Source organism: Fundulus heteroclitus, chromosome 1 (assembly GCF_011125445.2).
Source record: "Fundulus heteroclitus isolate FHET01 chromosome 1, MU-UCD_Fhet_4.1, whole genome shotgun sequence".
NCBI classification, from domain to species: Eukaryota; Metazoa; Chordata; class Actinopteri; order Cyprinodontiformes; family Fundulidae; genus Fundulus; species Fundulus heteroclitus.
The window spans coordinates 13,940,710-13,962,619 of NC_046361.1; the positions used below are offsets into that span (position 1 = coordinate 13,940,710).

General features: G+C 40.9%; 1 protein-coding gene across 4 annotated transcripts; it reads right to left on the minus strand.

The window, feature by feature from the left end:
* Positions 1 to 619: 619 nt before the first annotated feature.
* On the minus strand, positions 620 to 21,846 carry LOC105936399 (L3MBTL histone methyl-lysine binding protein 1). Of its 4 annotated transcripts, none has more exons than XM_012877237.3 (22): positions 21,591 to 21,846; positions 18,278 to 18,478; positions 16,698 to 16,882; positions 16,307 to 16,436; positions 13,500 to 13,668; positions 12,943 to 13,081; positions 12,810 to 12,858; positions 12,403 to 12,491; positions 10,447 to 10,551; positions 10,149 to 10,284; positions 8,136 to 8,227; positions 7,756 to 7,907; positions 6,487 to 6,563; positions 5,949 to 6,034; positions 5,735 to 5,845; positions 5,480 to 5,621; positions 3,731 to 3,833; positions 2,939 to 3,127; positions 2,798 to 2,847; positions 2,336 to 2,493; positions 2,181 to 2,243; positions 620 to 1,652 (listed from the first exon to the last, which is right to left on the minus strand). In XM_012877237.3, exons 2-22 carry the CDS (start codon positions 18,444 to 18,446, stop codon positions 1,518 to 1,520), a joined length of 2,529 nt encoding a protein of 842 aa, XP_012732691.2. In that variant the 5' UTR covers positions 18,447 to 18,478; positions 21,591 to 21,846; the 3' UTR covers positions 620 to 1,517. The 4 variants fall into 4 exon arrangements, with proteins under 4 accessions (XP_012732691.2, XP_012732689.2, XP_012732690.2 ...); XM_012877235.3 differs by having other exon boundaries at positions 16,698 to 16,906; XM_012877236.3 differs by having other exon boundaries at positions 16,698 to 16,906; positions 21,580 to 21,630.
* Between the last annotated feature and the right edge of the window lie 64 nt (positions 21,847 to 21,910).

Here is a 21,910-nt window from a genome sequence, read left to right on the forward strand (position 1 = left end):
GCAAACTCAGTTTATAGTCAACAGTATTCTGCACACAAACTAGTGTGAGGACAGGAAATGCTTTTCTTCTCAACCCTAAAATAAGATAAGGAAACGGGGCAATAATCAGACAAGTTAGGTTAGGTTTGGATGTTTATTATTTTTGAATGTATTGAATGGCATTTGTGACTCAAAATTATCTTCCTTTGCACTCGCACGCACGCTCATACAGAAATACACAAAGAAATCCCACCAGAGAGACAAACAATGAGCAATTATTCCAAAAGCCCTTTAAACATAAATCTCTTTTCACACAATTTCAACTTCATACAGCATTTCAACCAACCCCTGGCACAAAAATGTAAACGTATGCACACTCTAAATGGAGTGCCAACCACAAGTAAACTTGTTAAGATACCAAACATATGTTTATAGTGCTAAATGTGGATTTTTGCACTCTCTAGTGACGTCTTATGGTACTAATATACTGTGAAATACAACCAGATTTCACAATTGTGCTAGAACACTACTTTTTTCCATTAGGAAAAAATATGTTCTGATTGGTTTTTCAAGTAGAGATAAAAGTCAACCCGTGTGCTGTTTTTTTTTTTTTTTTTTTTTTTTTACTCTCACTGGAGAGCTGGGAACAAGTCTGATTTTTAAATTTAAATTGTGCAGCAAGAATACATTTGAAGTACAAACAACTGACACTCTTGATTATAAGGATACTTTGTTTTTACTGTGCGTGAAGCCTCCAACAGACTGAGGAAAGTAGCTTATTTTTAATTTCATAGTTGGAGAGCAACAGTTAGGGAGCTGTTTCTGAGCAGATAGCACCCATTCGAATTTATTATTGCACAAAATGTAAGGCTCACAGAGGCCTCACTGTCCGGCCTCGTTTACTGCAATCAACACTTCCGTTTTACTTCTTCCCGTTTTAGACTGTCCACTCCTCTCATCTCTTATCTTTTTCAGTTTTCTTTCTTTCAGTTTATATGAATAATCTAACTATTTACTTTAACCTTTCTACTATACTTTCCACTAAACCCAGGGATATTGTATTGGACCACTCTTACAGCTTGCAAGCAGCAATTTCCTGTCAGGAAGTTTTTATAGAGCTAGTTTGACGATACTGTCACCTTAACACCAACATAAAACCAACGTTTAGCTTAAGATGGAGTGCATACTTCAAATTTTAGTCCAACACACCACAGGCAACCCCGACATGATGCAGATTTCTTAATGTTTGGCCAATCAAAGAAATTTAGCAAAACTACCTTTCTTTCACCAATTTTCAAACAAGATTCCTCGATTAGTTGTAAAAACGATCACCGGTTTCTAGCCCAGCGTCCTCTTCTCCACAGCTTTATTTCTCCCCCGATCCAGTCCCGCCTTCCCCTTTCCCATCCCTCTCTCTGATGGGCACAAGACACCAAACACATGGAAAATAAACGTCTTCAGGGTTTCTTCGTTACCCTGCTACAGAATGGATTTGGCACACAATGACTGACACCTCACTCTAGTGAGCGGAGGTGATATCACTTGAGTCCCTCGTCTGTGGTTTTGAACATGAGGATGGCGTTGGAGATCTTGAGGGCGGGCCCCAGCTTGATGCTCATGATTTTCACAATGTCGGTCTGGGTGAGCAGCAGCAAAGCTTCCCCATCAATCATCTGCCAGAAACACAGGGAACAAGTCAAGAGTCAAGGACAGGGTTTGGTGGGTTTTTGTGTGCCAACAACAGGGATTGGTGTCTAAGTAACCCTCAAATATGTGATTTTGTAACCATTTTTTCCTCAAGGTCATAAAGAATCTGCAGCTCCCATTTAAAAGAGATGGTTATTGTTTTCACTCAAGAGGCCGTCAGAGTCTCTGCTGAACACGTGTCGACTGAGTTTTTCTAAACCAAGAAAGTGAAACAGTTTGAATCGTTTGATTATTTTGTTGTTTCAAGTAGTAAGCATTGCATTATGACTTATGGTCATCGCTTGATTACAAAGATACTCCGGTCCACTTACAAAGACAAATTATATATATATATATATATATATATATATATATATATATATATATATATATATATATATATATATATATATATATATATATATATATATATATATATATATTCTAAAAGCTGCAAAATTGACTTTGTAGGAAAGGCCCAGTTGTTGCACATTATCATCATGTGGTGGTCATACCTCCTCTTTAAAGAGACGAGCCTGTTCTTCACAGCCAGTCAAATTCTGGACGAACCTGAAGACCTGAGGATCCGACAAATGACACGCGAAACCATCAAAAACGAAGACAATGGTGAACAAACGAACAGGAAGATTACGTTGCGTCATGTGCCGACCTCATCAACGCTCCATGTCGCCACCTGGCTGGCGTGGATGCCCTGAACTCCAGGCAGCAGCTTACAGTGCTGCTCCCAGCAGAGAGACAGAGTCCGGTCTGACTGACCGCTCAGAGCCGACATGAACAGGGATGGATACACTCCCTCTGAGGACATGTCTGCAGACAAGGGGCACATAAAAAAAAAAAAACACTAAACTGGCTGGGGATTAAAACACAGCACAGGGATGGAAATGGGCTCCACAGAAAAAAGTTCAGACAGTTTTGATTTCCAAACAAAATGCAAACTTTACTTCCATCCGAAAAGAGAACTTTGGACCACAGAGAAACGATCTTGTTCTTTTTTTTTTCAATAGCCCAGACCTCTTCCACAATACAGCCTTATTTTGTTTCCCCTTACCTTAAATAATTAGATAAATGCTATGCAGATTATGTTTAAAAATGAAAACAGACAAAACCTTACTCTGGTAGTCCCTCTGCTGGTTCTTTCTGTATTTGGGCGGACGGCCAATCCTTTAAAAAAAACAGGAAAATATTTGTATGTGAAACAAAAGGAATCTTGCTGCCATTAGAGCTACGTGTATGTGCAGCCATTGGTTTTTACCTGCCACGGTAATGGGTTTTCTTAGTCCTCTGGCCGAAGAAGAGATTTCTCTTGCACTCGGAGTCGGACAGGTCGGCCTTCAGCCGGCCCTGATTGCGCTCCGCCAGCGGACAGCCAGATATGCAGTGATGTGCCGTGAAGCGACCGGTCACATGACCTGAACCATCACAACCTGGAGTTGGACACTTCCTGTTTTCAAAGACAGAGCGCCAGATGAAAATCCACATTCAGAGCAGTTCAGGGATATGTGCACATTTTACCAGGTTTTATATTTTTAATATCATTTTCAGCATCTAGATAGTCTGAATGTTAGATGTTGAATGCATTCAAATATATTCAAATATATCTCCAAGTTCTTAGAATAGAAAAAAATGACTCCAGTGTGTAACATAAAAATATTTATGTTTCAATTTTAATCGTTAAGAAATTAAGTAAAATCATCAGCTCACGGCAGACTTTGCTTTGATTACGCCTCAAAAAGCTTCTTGTACATTTAGTCTCTACAGAGGAATAAACTGTTTTGTTTAGAATATTAATTTCCTCTGTACAAAGGTCTCTAAAACTTTTTTTTTTACCCTTTAACATTTACTTTTACAAACACACTTTTGACTCCATTTTCCTTTTTATTCAAATTTTATTTTTCGGATGTTCCTCTTTGCTCCACATTTTGTGTTTGCATCTTCCTTCTTAACACCACAAAACTAAGTTTCAGTGTAAAGCATACGGAGCAGAAAATGGTTTAAATCCAGTTTTGTTACTGTGGATAAATGAGCCGGTTAGCTCAGTGCTGACCTGTTGTGAAAACTGTACTTGTTGGTTCTGGGGTGGCTGATGGGTTTGCAGGGAACCGTGGCAGGGTAGGTGTTCTGGCCCAGAGCAGGAGGCTCTCTCACACCTAAATGTTTACCAAATAAAATGGTGAATAATGGTGACATGACCAGAGAAAAATAAAAAGAGGTTGTTACCCTAAATCCTGAATGGAACACGGTGCTGGAAAAAAAAAAATATTGGCCCTGTTACAGATTTCCTCTGTCTTTACCCTTCTTTTTTTCTTTTTTTTTTAGACTAAAATGTTTCAGATCATCATTTTTGATATCAGAAAAAAATAACCTGAGTAAAACAGAAGATGGTTTCATCTATAAGGGGGAGAAGAGCTATCTAAACCAACCTGGCTCTTTTTGGAAAAGGATTTGTTCCCTAAACCTGCTAACTGGTTGGAGCACCCTTTGCAGCAACAGCTGCCATCAAGTATTTATGATAACTAATAATCAGTCTTTTACATCTATGTGGAGGAATATTTTGCCCTCTCCGCTTTGGAGAACTGGTTTAATTCAGCAACATTGGAGGACTCTGGAGATTAAATGGCCTTTTTGAGGTCACAGTACTGCGTCTCAGTCGAATTTATCTCCAGGCTTTGAATAGGTCACCTAAAAACCTTTTTGTTTTTTTGTGTTGCAGAGCTGCACTTGCTCGTGTTGTTTGAATCACTGTCCTGCTGCATAACTAAACATCACCTGAGCTTAAGGCCATCAACTGATGGCTGGACATTCTCCTTTAGGATTTTCTGCTGGAGAGCTGAATTCATAATTCAGTTGCAGCTAATCGTCCAGGTCCTTAAACAGCAAAGTTAAAATGTTCTTTATCTAAAATGTTAGTTTAACCTAGGAGGTATCGAGGTGCACACCTTCCAGAAAGTTCCACTTTTGCCTCATTAGCCCAAAACATCCCCCCCACCCCCCCGAACTTTTGGGAATTATTAAGAGTTTTATTTTGGGTAAATTGGAGATGGACTTTTATGTTTTTGGTTGATCAGTAGTGCTTTTCCCCTTGGAAATCTCCCCGTCGCCATTGATGCTCAGTCCCTCTTATAGTTGAATCATGGATCTTAACTGAGGCCTGGAGAGCTCTAGACATTTCTCTGGGTTCTTTTCCCTCTTGGATGAGTCGTTGATGTGGTCTTGGAGTATTTTTTAGTCAGCCGGTCATTCCTGGGAATGTTCCTGACTGTTTCAGCTCTTGCTGTAGTTCACTGGAGCCTGGAAGCCTTAGAAATGGCTTTGTAACTCTTTCCAAACAGAAAAATCTGAATGGTCTTGTTTCTCGTGTATAACTGAGGCATTATGTGTTGCTTTTGAGATGTTGTAGCCTAATTCCTCTTGTCAGACAGATTATATTTAAATTATATGTTTATTTTACAGTAATCTGGCCTGGGAAACTAAACAAATAAATGTGGTTTGTCACAGTTATGTCATGATTTAACACGGAGGGAAGGTAGAGCCAGGGTTGTTTGGATAGCCCTTTTACTTAACAAATGATATAAAGGACATTATTTGAAACCTTTTTGTGGATTATCTTTGCCTATTTTCTTATTTATTTTGTTGATGACCTGAAACAATTAAGAGTTACAGAAAATGAAAAGAGAAGAAATCTGGAAGGATGTGGTATTGTGTATGGAAGCTTAGGGTATCTGCAAATGATAAAAACACGTTTTCTAAGTTGCATCTTTCAAAGCAAGACGCAGTCATGAGTTCCTGTTGTTACCATGTGGTTGGTGACTTTTAGCATCCCGAGGAGGAACTTTCAGGGGGTGACCTGTCGCTTCGCACCAGCCTGCTGGGTGGATGTCTGGGTGATCGGAGTCCATCCACTCATCGTAGACGTGACTCCAACCATCATAATGCACCTGGCAAAAGAAAAAACAAACAGCAGTGTAGTCCAGAGAACTGAGCCAATTTAAAGGCAGCCGTGGGTGTATATCAAATCACATAGGAGCACTACTAAAATAAAGATTAGTACCTTAATGCGGTTGGTCTCTACTTCTTCCACTGTGGCCACTCTGATCAGACCAGGACTTCTCTTGTCCACGGCCTCCAGTTTCATCTGAGGCTGGAAGCTGTGAGGAGGCCTCTGCAGACCGAGCAGAGGATGTTGCAAAAACCGACTTATAGCAAACAGGTCCAGCACAATCTACGTCAGCTGTGCAGAAAAACAGCTTTTTTTATATTCTCACCACTTTAAAGGCATCCGCCGCCACAGCCTTAGAACCGGTCTCCTCCAGGTACCGAGACCAGGAAAACTGCCCGGGGTCAGGATAATCTAGTGCAGCAAAAAATATATATAAATAAAAAAAGCACCTTTTAAAAGGTATGAATATGTACTTTTCACTCCCTACCTATATTTTTTTTTTCGTGTAGTATCTTTCCAAAAATCATATCAGCAATGTGTGATGTTTCTTTTCTAATTACAGCTTCTTAAAACATACAGGGCAAATATCTTTTCTTTTTTTTTTCTTTTTTTTGTCTAAACGTAAGAAGAATGTTCCTTTACACTTACATGAATCAGACCAAATGTCTAATTTACAAAAGCAAAACGTGATCAGCATAAATGCACGGACATGACGGAAAGCTAAAGGCGGTTGCTTTAGGCGTCTGTGATCTATCTGCACCATGAGAACAGTTAATTATTAATTACTGGTAATAATTGAATTACATTTTATCTATACAGCGTCAAATCCCCACACATGTCATCTGTAATGGTGTGCTGGTCACCTTGGGGTGGTGTTAGCGGAAGGTTCCTCTCCTGGCACCAACCAACAGGATGAATATACGGGCTGCTGGCGTCACACCTGCACAGGTTAACACCAGAACAAGCTGAGCGCGGGAGAAACAAAACTCCTTGGAGCTTAGATTGAAGAACATTTGCGGGGACAGAAGTGAAGCCTGACTCAGTAACTGCAGTGGCCGTTCAAGAAAGTAGAACTAGACTTTTTTATGAATGGACTGGAAATGTCAAACAAAAGATTTATTAATTCTGGCATTCTACGTGGTTATCAAGATATTGCTGATAGGATGAAAGAGCAACTCCTTCACCAATATGTTGCCCTATTCATACCTATGCATTGCAGGTTTGCCCCCTCCCAAACCCCACCTCACCTGCCAATGGAAAGTTAGCTTCCTAACTAACAACCAGCAGCGGATGAGGCTAAGGAGCATCTTCTCTCACCCTAGAGCAATTACAATTCGATTTAATATCTATAAATAAAGCATTTCTTATGCATATACCTAAAGTATTGTGTATTTGCTTATTCTTTTGTTGGATTTCTGTGAATAATTGAGATAAAAGTGATAAAATGATCAAATCTCAAACTCAGTTTAATAGTATGAAATCATCTTAGAGTTTTTCTTTTCTATTTCAATTGATTTTAGTTTTAATCCTTGTTTGGGTTCCGTTAACTCTTATGACAGATTAACTCTAAGTGACGTCCAGCTTATTATTTTTTGGAGTCGTGTGCAGCACTGTGAAAAAGTATTTTCCTCTTTACAGATTAATTCTGTTTTGGGCTTTTTTTGTCACGCTCTCACACTATCAGCTCATTAAAAGGCTTTAATATCAGGCTAACATAACCTGAGTAAATACAAAATGCAATTTTAAAATTGAGAACTGCATTTCATAACATAAGGAACAGCGGGTAACCTTCCCAGAAGTGTCCGGAGAACCAAAATTAAAAATAAATGTCATATATAGGTGGACGTGTGGTGTAGTGGTAGAGCAGACGACTCATATAAGATTATATGTTATACTATATATACTATGTTATATTATACTATTAGACCTAGACGTAGCCGCCCAGGGTCGATTCCTGACCTTTGGACCTTTTGCTACATGTCTTCCCCTTCTCTCTTTGCCCACTACCTGTGGTTTTTGTAAATAAAGGCCAATAGTGGCACACAAAAAAACATTTTAAATTAAAAAGTTGCAAAATGATGAAAGCTGAAAAGACAAAGGCGTAAAATGACCAGGAAACTCCAGGAGCCTACCAGTAGTCATATGTATCATCCCAGTTGTCGAAATGAACCAGGAAGCGGTCGTCCACCAAGTCTGTGACGGTTGCGACGCAGATGAGCGAAGGATTCATCCGGTCTACGGCCTCCAGCTTCATTCCTGTCTCGAAGCCACACTTCACATCCATCTAAACAAAAGTGTAAAAACAAACAGAAAGGAATCAGTTTTTCTATAGCTATAGAAAAAAAAACACGTCATGATTGTGGAAAACTATATCAAATTTCACCATTTTCTCTTCATTAATCTCCATAATAACAGCATTTATGTGTAGCTGCCAGTTTCCAGCACTAAATCTCTCAGCTCATGTTTGTCGTTGGTACAGTCAGCATGAATCATACCATAGAGCGGCGCTTACCCTCCCAGGACTGGCAAAAAGTTCTTTGGGAGCGACTTGAGCTTTAGTCATCCTCAGATAGTTGGTCCATGTGAACTCCTCCTCCTTACAGCCTGCAGGAAAAAACATTATCAAGTTATCATTTGGGGAAACAGCAAACGCATTAGCTTTCAACCCTTTACAAATAATTAACCTTCTTTTTATATCATTTTTTACACTTATTCTATAAATAGTATATTGTTTCTTTGTAGCAATTACTTTAAAAAGTTAAATTTTTTTTAACTGACAAGAACTACGTATTTTCCTATTGCTCACACACAAGCATTTTATTTCTTTTTGAGCAACTTTAAAGTGTATTCAGTACAGATGGTTTACTGTTTTGTTGGCTTTGTTTTTCTCTAGTTAAACCGCAAAACTTTTTTTTCCCAGCTTTAATTTTTGCTGATTGTGAATAATTATATTTTTGGAAAGAGCCAAATATTGAGCAAAGATCCAGCCGCTCTGTGAAAGCTTCTAAGGTTTGTTAGAAAACATTAGTGAACAGACGGCGTCCAAGGAAGACAGCAGACAGGCCAGTTAATATCCCAAAGTGTTCAAACTGAAAATGAAAATAAAATTGCAAACCCACCAGGACATGGATGCCCACCTAAAGTTAAAGGCTGGGTGAGGGCAACGCCGACCAGAGAAGCAGCCAAGAGGCTCATTGTAACTCTGCGGGTGCTGCAGAGTTCTCCTACTAGCAGTGCACGCCACACATATGGTCCCCATAGACGTTTGGCAAGAAGAAAGCTACAGTGTAATGGCGGAACCCGATATTCAAACCGGACACGGCGTTGTGTTGTGAAAGATTTATTGTAGAGGGTGGAGATGACAGGCAGAACTGGCTGGTAAAGGCAGCAGATGACTGAAACATGTAGACCAGGTGACGACGATGAGGGATGACCAGAGTAACAGCTGATGAATCCCCCCAGAGAGGGCAGGGTGAGCACTAGATCCAGCCAAGACGCAGGCGGTGAGCAGAGCCGTACTGGCAGGGAGTCGCTGTGTGAGGCAGGTATAAGTAGCTGGAGTCACAGGTGGACCGACTTGGAGTTCATTAGGCAGTGGCAGGTGAAGCTGATAATGGTGGCAGAGTGGTGCACGGACTGGGGAAGGATCAATCAGCCCAAAAACACAAGAAAAGGCAAAATCATGACACACTGTTGATAATAAAATGTAACCTAATGATGCACTTCGCCTTAATGCTCCCTCATTTCCACAGTGAAAAACAGTTGTGGCAACGTCACGCTGTGGGGCTGTTTTTCTTCAACAGGGCCACGGTTTATAGGAAGACAGATGAATCTAAAGACAGGGTAAGCCTCCATGACAAAATGTTAGAAGCTGCAAAAGATTTGAGACCTTCCAGCAGGACAACGACCCCAAACATACAACCAGAGCTGAATCAAAGCATAGTCTAGTGTTAGAATGGCACAGTCAAAGTCCAGACTTCACTAAAACTGTAAAATCGGAGACGTTCTCAGTTCAACCTGACCGAGCTTCAGCTGTGTTGCAAAGAAACTGGGCAAAAGAATCCGCCTGTAGATGTGCAAACCTGTCGTAGCCGAAGACTTGCAGGTGTGGCTGCGGTAAAAGGTAGTTGTTGATTATAGGGGCACCAAATACAAATACAGTTGTTGTTGTTTTTTTTCATTTTTAATACAAGGGTTTTTAAAACCATGTATTCTTTTTCCTTCCACTTTACAGTTGCACTAGGTCATATTAATCTGTAACATAAATCCTAATGAACCACAATGTGGCCACTGATTGAGAACTGCATCAAATTATATACAAAAATAAAGTGTTTAAAAATATATATTTTTTTTTTCTTTAAATTAGGCAAAATTTATAACAAGCAAGGTAAGGAAATATGTCGTACAAAAGATTTACTTGGTCAAAATAAAAAATAAAAACCACAACTGCGGGTCATGAAAATTCCCTGAATGTGCTCTTTGGTTTGGTGGATTGCTATGGCTCACAGACGGCATGACCTCTGACCTTTGGGGGTGTGCAGCTTGTGTCCTGTGCTCTCACACCAGCCTGCGGGGTGGATATCGGGAGAGTTGGCATTCACCCAGAAGTCGTGACAGTCAGAGTAACCGTCAAAGTGGAGCCGCAGCCGGTAACCGCACACCTGCATGGGTGCGGCACAAATCACTCATTAGAGCAACGAAAGCTGGAGGAGGCCACCTGACCTGACCATGCACTCCGAAGAGTCTCTGAATGAACTCTTAATCGACGGTAAACGTAGTGGCCTTTGAGAGTCATAGACTGTGTAATTGGCTGTCTGGTTCACCTCAGCCACGGTGAGGACGAAGTACATGGACGGATGCTGCGGGTCGATGCCTTCCAGCTTCATCCCCTGCTTGAAGCCGTTCTTCACCGTGGGGACTCTTTGTGCCTGAACACATGGGGACAACAATCTATTTACTCACATCAGCACAGGTAACGGATTTACAGGTGCAGACTAGCTTGCTGGTGTACCAAACACCAAATGTATAAAAAGACTAAAAATAAAATAAAACAAATACTGCAGCAGCAGCATTATCTTGTTGTAAAGAACCTTTTAAAAAAACGTTTAATTCCAGCGGGGGGAATAATCTAAGCAATCAGGATCAATAAGCGATTCTTCACCACTAGGTGGAGCTTGTCTGTAGACCAAAACAAGACTTGTATGAAGTCACGCCTCTCCCATTTCCCCTTCTCCCCCATGGGCTGGTATGAGCCTATTCACAGCAGAACAGCATCACCTTACAGAGGAACATGACTAGTGAAGAAGTAACTCATAACTTTATAATGCTATTGGCAAGAGAACGTTTTGATCCGACGGGTGTGCTCCCCGCCATTTTGTGCCTGGCAGTGGCGTTTCATGGGTAATTAGGGGGCGGCTGTTTACGTGCACGTACGTACGCACATGAGCAGCCGGCTGGCTATGTAAGCAAGAGATTGGAGAACAACACAGAGATAGTGTGTGAAGTTTGACCATAGTTCATCTAAAACGTCCCAATTAGTTCTATATATATATCTATATATATATATATATATAGCCTAAGAGCGTCTTAAGCAGGGTAAATGGTGGAAAAAGAGAAAGATTTTTGCTGGATCCACCACCTAAACAGCAGAGGAAATGAGCACATAAACTTTTTTAACACTCATGCAATTATTAATATGCAGATAGGATAAAGTTTATCACCCCATAGAGGGAAATTAATTAGTTTCAGCTGCCCGACAGGTTCAGGGTGCGGCTCTAGTAACGTCATTTTATTGAGGATAAATAAATAATGAGAAAAATATTAAATAATCATGAATAAAACATGGAGAAATTTACAAATCTACATAAAAACAGGTGTGTGTATTGCATGATAATTTTAGTAGACTAAATGGTCATCCAAGTTTGCGTGTGACGCCATCTCCTCGCTTTGAAAGTGATTAACAACCCCCTCTACCACTGAACTGACCGAATCAAAGCTCCGCTGTCTTGATGTTATAGTCTGATTGAAATGTGCTGCTTTCATTTTCTCGCTTGTCTTTATTTACATATTTACGTCAACTGGTACTTTTTCGACGTATCTTTGGTGATGAGCTGTAGGTCTTTGACTTTGGAAGGCCTTGTTGTGATCGCTCTCATTTTTAGCTCCCTCTGCAGGTTTTCTATCAGACTGAAGTCTGAACACTGACTTTAAAACGTTAAAATTACTTCCAGTCAGAATAAAGATTATGGTCAAATTAGTTGCTTACTTTATACCTTAAGGTCCCAGGGGTATGAATAATTTTGGGCTTAACTGCTTATGATGGGGCTCCTTGAGGGTTCAATGATTTTTTAAATATTTTATTATTCATTGTTCCTATTGAAGCTGTTGGTTGAGTAACTCCTGGGACATTTAGGGGGAACTGTGAGTTGGCTTTTGGTACAACCTGTACCATCTATAAGTTTGTAGGATCCTGCTGTACGAAAACTAAACTAATTTCAGATTAAAACAGAAGCGGTTTCCCAACAAAGCCCAGCTATGCAGTCATGAAAGATCAACACCATATTAATTCAATTTTACTTTATTGTTTTTTTTTATCTTGTTTTATTTGGATTCAAGTCTTTCATAATATTCTTTACGTAAGTAGCCAAAAGCCTCAGTAGGGACAGGAATTGCAAACTGGCTTAGGCCATAAATGTGAAAGTGCATGGTACTTCCTCCCCAGTCTTTGAGGATTTACTGTGTCTATGTTGCACGTTTAAAAAAGAAAAAAGTCAAAATACCTGATGGAAGAGTTTGTTGGGAGCAGCAACAGATTTGGTTTCCTCCAGATACTGAGCCCAGGTCCATTCCTCAGTCTTACTGTCCCCACCTTCTCAAGATGATAACAGAAATCAGGCTATTACTATATGGAATACAGCCCTGAAGCTTTATATTAGAAGAATAACTTTGAGCTATAGACAGAGAGATCGCATGAGAAATGGTGGATGTAATAAAACAGACAGAAGTCAGAAAATGCAAAGGAGTTGGCTCTAAAACATGCAGAACAGTGGGGTTAAGAAAATATAATGCATTATTTTATTATTACATCATCTTGTAGTTTCTGGGTATGCTATTTTATACATTTTTTAGCAAATGGATGAGCAAAGGAGGGAAAGTGATGGAACGGGCATCCATGAAAAACAACAACCTCCTCTGATGTGCCGGCCATCAGCTTTAGAGTAATCCATCTTCTCATCCTAGAAAATATGTTGAAAAATTACACAAATTACACAACCTCAACACTAACAGATGACTAAAGAGAAACAGAACTGCTGTCCCACCGTGCCGTCCATGTCGGAATCTTCGTCAGACGGACTCAGGTACTCCTTCCTCTTCCTCTTCCTCATGGGTTTCATGTGGTCTGGGTTGAGGGAGGAGACCCTCCCACCTGCAGGTACCTTCTCCACACTGATGCTCCTCCTACAGCAAAAGGACAAATGTGATGAAGAAGATCTAATTTCCCTTCAGGAATAAAACAAAAAAAAGAATTAAAACTGACTTGAATGAATTGTTTTGTATTGTATTGAACTGAAATGTATTTGAGCTAAGTGAACCGAACTCAGCTTGACTAATCAGAGGTAATTGAATTTGATTTGATTTGATCAAATCAAAGTGAACTTAACTAAGTTGAAAGGAACTCAGTTGAACTGAAAAGAGATTAATTTGATCTATTTGAACTGAATTTGACTTGCAATATGTTTTAACTGAATTGAAACAGATTTAATTGAATTGAAATGAATTTAATTGATTGTATTGGAGTAAATTGAAATAAAGTGAGCTGAATTTGTTTGTGGATGTGTAATAAAAACAAAAACCAAAGGAGAAAACCAAAGCATACTTGTCCAGGACGGGGTCCCTGCGGAGCTCCTCCACGTAGCTCCTCTGTGCTCTGGGATCATGGTTCTGTTGCTCTGGCCCCACCTGGACCTCGGGTTTGACCGGCACCAGCCGTTCCGGCTCCACAGCCGCGGCTCTCACGGCGACAACAGGAACAGACAATTCTGGTGCTGGGGAGAATCAGAAATCACAGCTAGTTTACTAAAAGCTGTGGCGTCTTGTTATCGCTGAATGGTGCCGTGGACGAGCAGCTGCAGCCTCTTGACTTCTCCAGAGGAGCTCTCCTTCAGCTGATGTAATCGTTGCTCATCTGCACTTGATGCAGTCCACACATGGTGGATCATCGAAAGGAGAAAATACTACGCATGTGCAGGACGTAGCAGTGTGTTAATATAACAATTTCTGCTATGTCTATCCATTAATGTGGGCAGCGGGGGTCTTCTGGGGCTTAGCCCTGGCAAACGTGCAGACTCAGCATTACAGAAACACATCTTATGCAGTTAAACTATTCAGTGCCGTGTGGTTCAGAGAACTAAATCCATCTAAAACTCATCTGCAGCTCATCTTCTGCTGTTAAACACCAGAAACCAACCAGAACCCTCTCTAGAACCCTTGAAACATAAAATCAGGCATATACAGTAAGTAGTACAAGATCTCTTCAGTTTTATTAGTCAGTCTGCTAGTGTTGTTAATGATGCTGAGCTTGGCATCCAGCAGACCAGTCAACATGTAAAAAAAGGTGCACAATCTCACACGTGTCTCCGTAAAAAAGCCTTGGATCTCAGAGCTTTGCAGAACTGCTTTTACCTGCAGTTAAACATCTGAGTCTTTTGGGGGAAGTGTCTCTCTATCTCCCAGTGTCACACATCTAAAGATGGAAATTTGTTCTTGCGCTTCTTTGAGGGCCCGTGAACATCAAATTCAAATCAGATCAAGGTTTGGACTTTGACCGAGCCATCCCAACACACGAACATGCTTTAAACTAAACCTTTCATTTGCAGCTGCAGACACGTTTGTACGGCTGCAAAGTGAATCTCTGCCTCTGCACGTTGCAACTTCTAACAGCTTTCCTTGCGGGATTAGCCTCTTTTTACGTATCTCCATCTTCTCATCAACTCTGAGTCACTTCCTTGCTTAAGAAAAGCATCCCCACAGCATCATGCTGCCATCACTATAACCAACAGTGGAAATCAACAGTGTTTTTCTGCCACATATATTGTTTGCATGTAGGCCAAAAAGTATAAGTTTAGTCTATATGCACAATGGCACTATACGTACTATACTGCCAAAAGTATTCGCTCACATGCCTTGACTCACATATGAACTTTAAGGACGTCCTATTCTCAATCCACAGCTTCAGTTCTTCTGGGACGGCTTTCCACAAGGTTCTGGAGTGTGTTTATGATCACGCTTGACCATTCTTCCAGAAGCGCATTTGTGAGGCCAGACACTGATGTGGGACGAGAAGGCCTGGCTCTCAGTCTCCACTCTAATTCATCCCAAAAGCGTTTGAGTTGGGTTTGGGTCAGTGGAGGTCAGGACTCTTCAGGCCCAGCCAAGGTCATCCACACCAAACTCTCTCATCCACGTCTTTACGGACCTTGCTTTGCGTTCTGGGGCTCAGTCATGATGGAAGAGGAAGAGGCCGTCTACCAAACTGTTCCCACAAAGTTGGGAGCATGGAAGAGCCCAAGATCTCTTGGTATCTGAAGCGTTCAGAGTTCCTTTCACTGGAACCAAGAGACCAAGCCCACCTCCTGAAAACATCGCCACCCCACCACACTCTACACTTGGCACAGTACAGTCAGACAAGTGCTCCTGGTAATCGCTAAAGCCAGACTCCTCCATTAGATCGCCATATTGAAAGTCAGTGACCTATGCCCACATATGCGCCTCAGCATCCGCTGCACCCCCTCCATCAGCTAACAAGGCCCACCACTTTGTGGCTGAGTTACTGTCATTACCAGTCGATTCCACTTTGTCACGATACCACTGACAGATGAGTGTGGACTGTTTACCTGGAATGACATTTCATGACTAGACGTGCTGCACAGGAGGCATCCTATCACAGAACCTTGCTGGAGTTTACGGAACGGGTTGGAAAACCTGATTTAGATTATTTGGATGGATTACTGAATACTTTTATGAATATAGTGTATATTGTTTAAATATAGGCCAAAAAGTATCATTTTAGTCCCAGGGCACCATCTTTCAATAATGGCTTTCTCTTCAAACAAAGCTGAGAACAGAGGAGTGCACACAGCTTGTAGTTGTCCTGTTACCATATTGTCCACCTGAGCTGCGGCTCTCTGCAGCTCTTCCACAGTTGGCAAGCGTTAAGTATCGATCTATTACAGAAGTTGCCAACACTGTTTCTATTTTTGTTGTTGTTGTTGTTTTGATAAAATGTAAAACAAGTTCAATGGGTAAAAAAAAACTTTTGCAAAGCTTTATGTCTTAGCAGGGAGATAAAAGCGTATGTAATGTCCATTGGTACCAGAACTATACAGGCCAGCGTGAGACAAAAAATGTGTTAATGCAAACATCATAGATAGTGCCAGATACTGTCTAATATTTTCTGCACTTTCAATATTGCTAGTGTAGTCAAATATTTTGTGTTTTCATCCCTCCAAAAAGCGTATCCCAATTTTAATCCTGGCTAGAACTCACAAGCAGCGCATGTGGCACTTTAGTATTCAAATTTTTTTTTTAATGGTTTTGTTTAAAAAAGTGAATATGTTTAATTAAAATGTAGTATTTTGTCTTTGTTTCCAGTTGTTTCTACAACCCTGGGCGCAGCGGCTCTACCTGGTTTGTCTGGAGCGCGTTCTGCCTCAATGGATCTTCCAGAGGTCCCTGCTGCTGGGTCAGTGGGGCCGCCGGTGGCGGTCCCGGGGGTTATCAGCGTGCTCAGAGTCCCTACGTCACTCACACAGAACTGCAACACACACACAGAGAAGGACTCATTTGTGAAAATGAGTCAGACGTTCAGTCCCTGAAGCAGTCACAAAACGTGCAAAACTGCCTCTGTTCTCTTTACCTCATATAATTCAGGCTCTTTCTGTTACAGCGACAGAATATTTCTGCATGTGGTTATGTAACAACTTCCTAAAACATCTTTCAGGAGCAAACGTGCACTGCTGCTTACATTTATCTGCACACAACATTTTAAAACATTAGATGAGAAACAGGATCTCACCTTGAGGTTGCTACTGGGCAGAATGGCCATCCCCTCCTTCCACTCCAGGACATGGACGATGCTACAAGCCCCCCCGACCTGTGCTGTCAGGGTGGGGGCAGTTATCTCATTTGGTCGGCTGCCTTTACCTGGGTTTGCCACGGCGAGGGCTTGAGTCAGCTCCACTTTTTGGTGACCAGGAGGAGCTGCAGGAAACAGTGCATTCATCCCTGTAAACGCATTGGTTCTTTTACTGCAAACACGTAGAGCTATAGTTGGTAATCTGCTTAGAAACACTTTTTCTTTTACTGGGTGAAATGGTCCTTCCATCCTGACATTAGTCAATACATTATGTATTCAGAAAAAGGAGTTACATTTTTCAGTAAGATTATTGAAAAAACTGTGTTTGATCAATTTATCACCTTGATAAACACCTTATCAAGGTGTTTAATGACATCCATATAAATATAGACTGTGGAAGAACCACGGTGCTGGTTCTGTTGGACCTCAGTGTAGCATTTGATACTGTCCATCACTCCATTCTGTTAGAACGCCTGCACTGCAAAAATGGGTCTAAAAATATGATAAGTAAAATGTTCTTAAAGTTAGTGTATTTGTCCTTGATTTGAGCAGGTAAAAAAGATTATTTGCCAATGGGATGAGTATTTTGACCCCCAAAATAAGATAATTAGACATCCTGCACTTGAAATAAGGTGATGGAGATGAGTTGTTCCTATTTTAAGTGCAAAAATCTTATTCCGTTGGCAAATAATCTTATTTACCTGCTCAAATCAAGGACAAATACACTAATTTTAAGAACATTTTACTTATTTTAAGTTCCGTTTTTGCAGTGTGAAAAACTGGGTTGGCCTCTCTGGTACAGCTCTAGACTGGTTTAAATCCTACTTAAAGGACAGAGAATTTTTTGTATCAGTAGGTAACTTTACGTCAGAGATGACAAAAATCACATGTGGGGTTCCCCAAGGGTCCATTCTGGGTCCCCTCCTCTTCAATATCTACATGCTCCCTCTAGCTCAGATAATAAAAAATAACAACATCAGCTACCATAACTATGCAGACGACACACAGCTCTACATCACCATGTCACCAGGTGACTATGAACCAATTCAAGCACTGAGTAAATGCCTAGAAGAAATCAATGCATGGATGTGCCAAACTTTTCTTCAACTGAATAAAAACAAAACTGAAGTAATAATCTTTGGACCAATAGAGGAAAGATCAAAAGTTAGCACACAGCTTCAGTCGCTTCAGCTAAAAACCACTGATCAGGCCCGAAACCTGGGTGTAGTGATGGACTCAGACCTGAACCTCCAAAAGCATCTAAAGACAAGTTACAAGGTCGGCTTTCTAATCACCTGAAGAATATTTCCAGGATTAAAGGACTGATGTCTCAGCAGGATCTGGAAAAACTAATCCATGCGTTTATTTTTAGTCGAATTGATTACTGCAACAGTGTTTTCCCAGGTCTGCCTAAAAAGTGGATCAGAAAGCTGCAGCTGATCCAGAACGTTGCTGCCTGCGTCCTCACTAAGACTAAGAAAGTAGAGCACATCACCCCGGTTCTGAAGACCCGAGCTCACCTTGCAGGAGGAGAGCTGTGGTGGTGGTGGTGGTGTGGGGCTGGGCTCGTGGTTTCTTGGCAACACTGTCACAGATGAGGATGGTCTCACCACCGGAGGAGGGCAGTGGCTCAGTCGGGGTGCCATCGGGTTCTTTGGATTGAGCCTCCATGTTAGTTTTGCCGCTCATGTCGATGGGTCCCTGTTTCGTGTGCTGGGCCGCTGACAAGACAGAAAAAAATAAATGACCAAGTGGTTTACAGAGACAATGCTTTTTTTATTATTATTTTCTCTAAAAAGAGTTGCTTCAGAAATGTGTGCACTTTTTTTGTACTTGTATAACCTTTTGCTTACATTTACGAGACTTTAGTGCTACGTTCAAATTGAAGAACATTGTATTTTCTTTCTTTCTTTTTATTTTTACATTTTTAGGATCTCCTCAATTCGGTCTCCATGGCAGAGCCTGGATCGATCTTCTCACTGCTTACTCCAAGGTGTTGGAAAGGAAATTCCGACTTATAGTCAAACCTCACGTCCAGGAGGAGAAATGTGGCTTTTGTCCTCACCGTGGAACAGTGAACCAGATCTTTGCCCTCGTGGAGTAGCTGAGGGGATCATGGGAGTATGCTTCTCTGATCCACATGTGTTTTGTGGATCTGGAGACGGTGTACAACTTTTGTCCCCTGAGGTATTATGCTGGGGGTGCTGGGGGGGCGTATGGAGCATCTGAGTGGGTATTGTATGCCCAAAGCAAGAGTCCCAGGTCGCTCTACCAGGAATGCCCCATGTCACAGATCCTGTCTGCGGAGCTCATGGACAGGATCTCGAGGCGTAGTCGTGTAGAGGAGGGTGTCTTGTTTGGGAACATCAGGATCTCATCTTGGCTTTTTTACGGATGATGTGGTTCCGTTGGCTTCTTCGGGCCATGACCTCCAGCGTGCATTGGAGCGGTTCACAGCTGAGTGTGAAGCAACCGGGAGGAGAGTCAGCTCCTCTTTGTCCGAGGTGATGGTTATCGACAGGAAACGGGCAGATTGCCCCGTCTCGGTTGGTAGTAGGTCTTTGCCTCATGTTGGTGTGTTGTTCTCGAGTGATGATAGGAAGGAAGAGGAGATGGATGGAGGGATTGGGGCTTCCTCCACAGTAACATGGTCACAACCACAAACTTAAATCTATTTTATTGGGGTTTTCTGAAATGAGACTCAAAGGAGCGCATAAGTGTATTGGGAAAGGGAAACTTTATTTACTTCATTTAAAACTCAGAAAAGGGTAGTTGGCATTTGTTTTCAGTCCCCCTTGAGCAGAAGTGGAAGTCGAGTAGCCAAAAATTGTACTCAAGTAAGGATGAAAAAGTATTTGTTAGGAAGGCTACTCAAGTACTGTGTAACTAATCAAAACATCTGATTTATTATTTTAAAATTATGTAATCAAACAGACAAAACTATAAAGTTCTGTGCAAATTCTGGTACTTTAGAGACTAAAATGAAGAAAATATACAAAGAAGAAACTTTTCTGAATAATTTTCAACATAAAACTTATGAAATTAATACTTACAGCAGTTAATGTATATATACAGCATGTTAGAACAGAGCAAAGTACTTCCAATGTCAATATCTACCGTTCACTGTATGTTCACCTGACCTCCAAATGGCTTAATGAGTTCAGCAGATAGAAAATAACATTAAAACAATAAAGCTTGTGCAGAAACAGGAAGTCTCACTTTAACATAAACTGTAGGTCCGTCTCTCTGGTGCGTCTTTGATTAAAGCAAGTAATTTCTTTATCCAACAAAGTCACTCATGATGGGTAGAGTGGACAACAATGTTGCTCAAGTAAGAGTAGTGATACTTTTTATTAATATTACTCAAGTAAAACTGAAAAGTACAGCGCACTAAGACAACTCCAAAAAGTAAATTTTGTTCACAAAGTTACCCAAGTAAATGTAACCAGTTACTACCCACCTCTGCCCCTGAGACGATGCTGTGTATAAAAACAGCGGCAAGACTTTTAAGGCGTGACTCTACAAGCTTTGCACATCTAGGCTCACCTTTTTGGACAATTCTTTGAAAAATAGCTTGAGATCATTCAGATTTGATGGAATCCTCTCAAAATTTTCTAAATTTCAAGCCATGAGTGGCGGTGGATTGAACAGAGCTCTGTAACATGTTCAAATCTTGGGATATTGTTGTATAACCCAACCCTGCTTTCAACTTCTCCACAACCCTGTCTCCGATCCATTAACCTTGTTCCTTGGTTCTCTTGGTGATGTTTGTGCTCACCAATCAAACTATAGGAGACCTCACAGAACAAATTAAACTGCATAGAACTCAACTCACTGACTTCTGCAGTCAGGTTCACTGGATTTTATCCAGGTGTATTAGGGCAAAGGGGGCTGCATTCAAGCGCACGCCACACTTTTCAGTTTGATAAATGCAACATATTTGGGAAAACATGTATCGTTTTTCTTAAACTTCACCATTACACACTACTTTGTGACAAAATTTGACAAAATGTTTACTTTCTAAGGATCGCCTGGTTTCTAGTTTTGTCCAAAGATTGGGATAGATTTGATGCAATAATCTCTGGACTCTGGTTCTTTTTGAACGGAAGCTTAATTTATCAAAATATTTCAGATGAAACCAGAAAGGATGCATTAATAAAAATGTAAATAAATTATATTATAGCAAGCAGAACGCTGAATTCTGTTTTATATAATTACAAAATAGCTGCGCGGCCAGTATGACTTTCAAGCAGCCATCCATTACACCCAATGAAATAAGGCAACAATGGTGACACGCCAATATTTACGCACAAGCTTTCAAGTCCACACACACACATACACAAAAATACAGCATTTCAGTTAAAATGGCGGAGGATCTGAAAACCAAAAGCTAAAACCAAACTATCAAGTCCTTTGAAACCCACAATTATATATCAAAAAATATATATAACCTTACCACCAATTCCTCCAGATGCATCTTTAATGAATGAACATTATCTTCCCCTTACAACCTTAAGCATGCCGGACGCCGTAGTAACAAAAAAATAAAAATGCAGCCGCCTAGTTTTATTATTTTAAATCAACGATAATTAATTAGGAAACATTTTCTCCGCCTAAGATCGGAAACGCGTCTGGTTGATAACATCCATGCCGTACAAAAAGGATGTATCTAATGGACATTTTGAAAATAAAAAAAAAGCCAACACACAAACCGGAGCCTGTTCTTATTTCCTTAAAGAGACAATGAGAAATGTAACCTCGTCTGTTTTAAAACAGTTATAAATGTGAAAGTAAAGGCGTTGGCAACATTTAGGAAACTGACATTTGGCTTACCAGCGCTGCTTTCCTGCGGCTCCGAAGCTCAAGATTGCGCATGCGCGCAGCTACCACACAGTAGCCGATAGCTTTTTTTTTTTTATTTTCCTAACGACAGCTCGGCTCCTTTAGCAGGCGCATCGTTTTTAACTGTACTTGAGGGAACATGCTGGGGTTTGACAAGTAAACAGCACGCCGGTCCAAGTCCACTCCGCCATGTTTACATGCAGACGACTGTTCGGGGCAGAACCCGAGGATGTTCTCACCCCCAGAACCGCTTTCATGAAAGACCACTTATATAATTAGCGCGATATAGGTCACGTCGATTCCGCAGTCAA

Excerpts from the sequence above, each read along its gene's own strand:
- LOC105936399 (XM_012877235.3), bottom strand. The coding sequence starts at position 18,446 with ATGAGCGGCAAAACTAACATGGAGGCTCAATCCAAAGAACCCGATGGC. Across the intron at positions 16,907-18,277 it reads CACAGCTCTCCTCCTGCAAG|GGATGAATGCACTGTTTCCT; the intron begins GTGAGCTCGGGT and ends ATGCGTTTACAG. Across the intron at positions 3,128-3,730 it reads AAGTACAGTTTTCACAACAG|GAAGTGTCCAACTCCAGGTT; the intron begins GTCAGCACTGAG and ends CTTTGAAAACAG.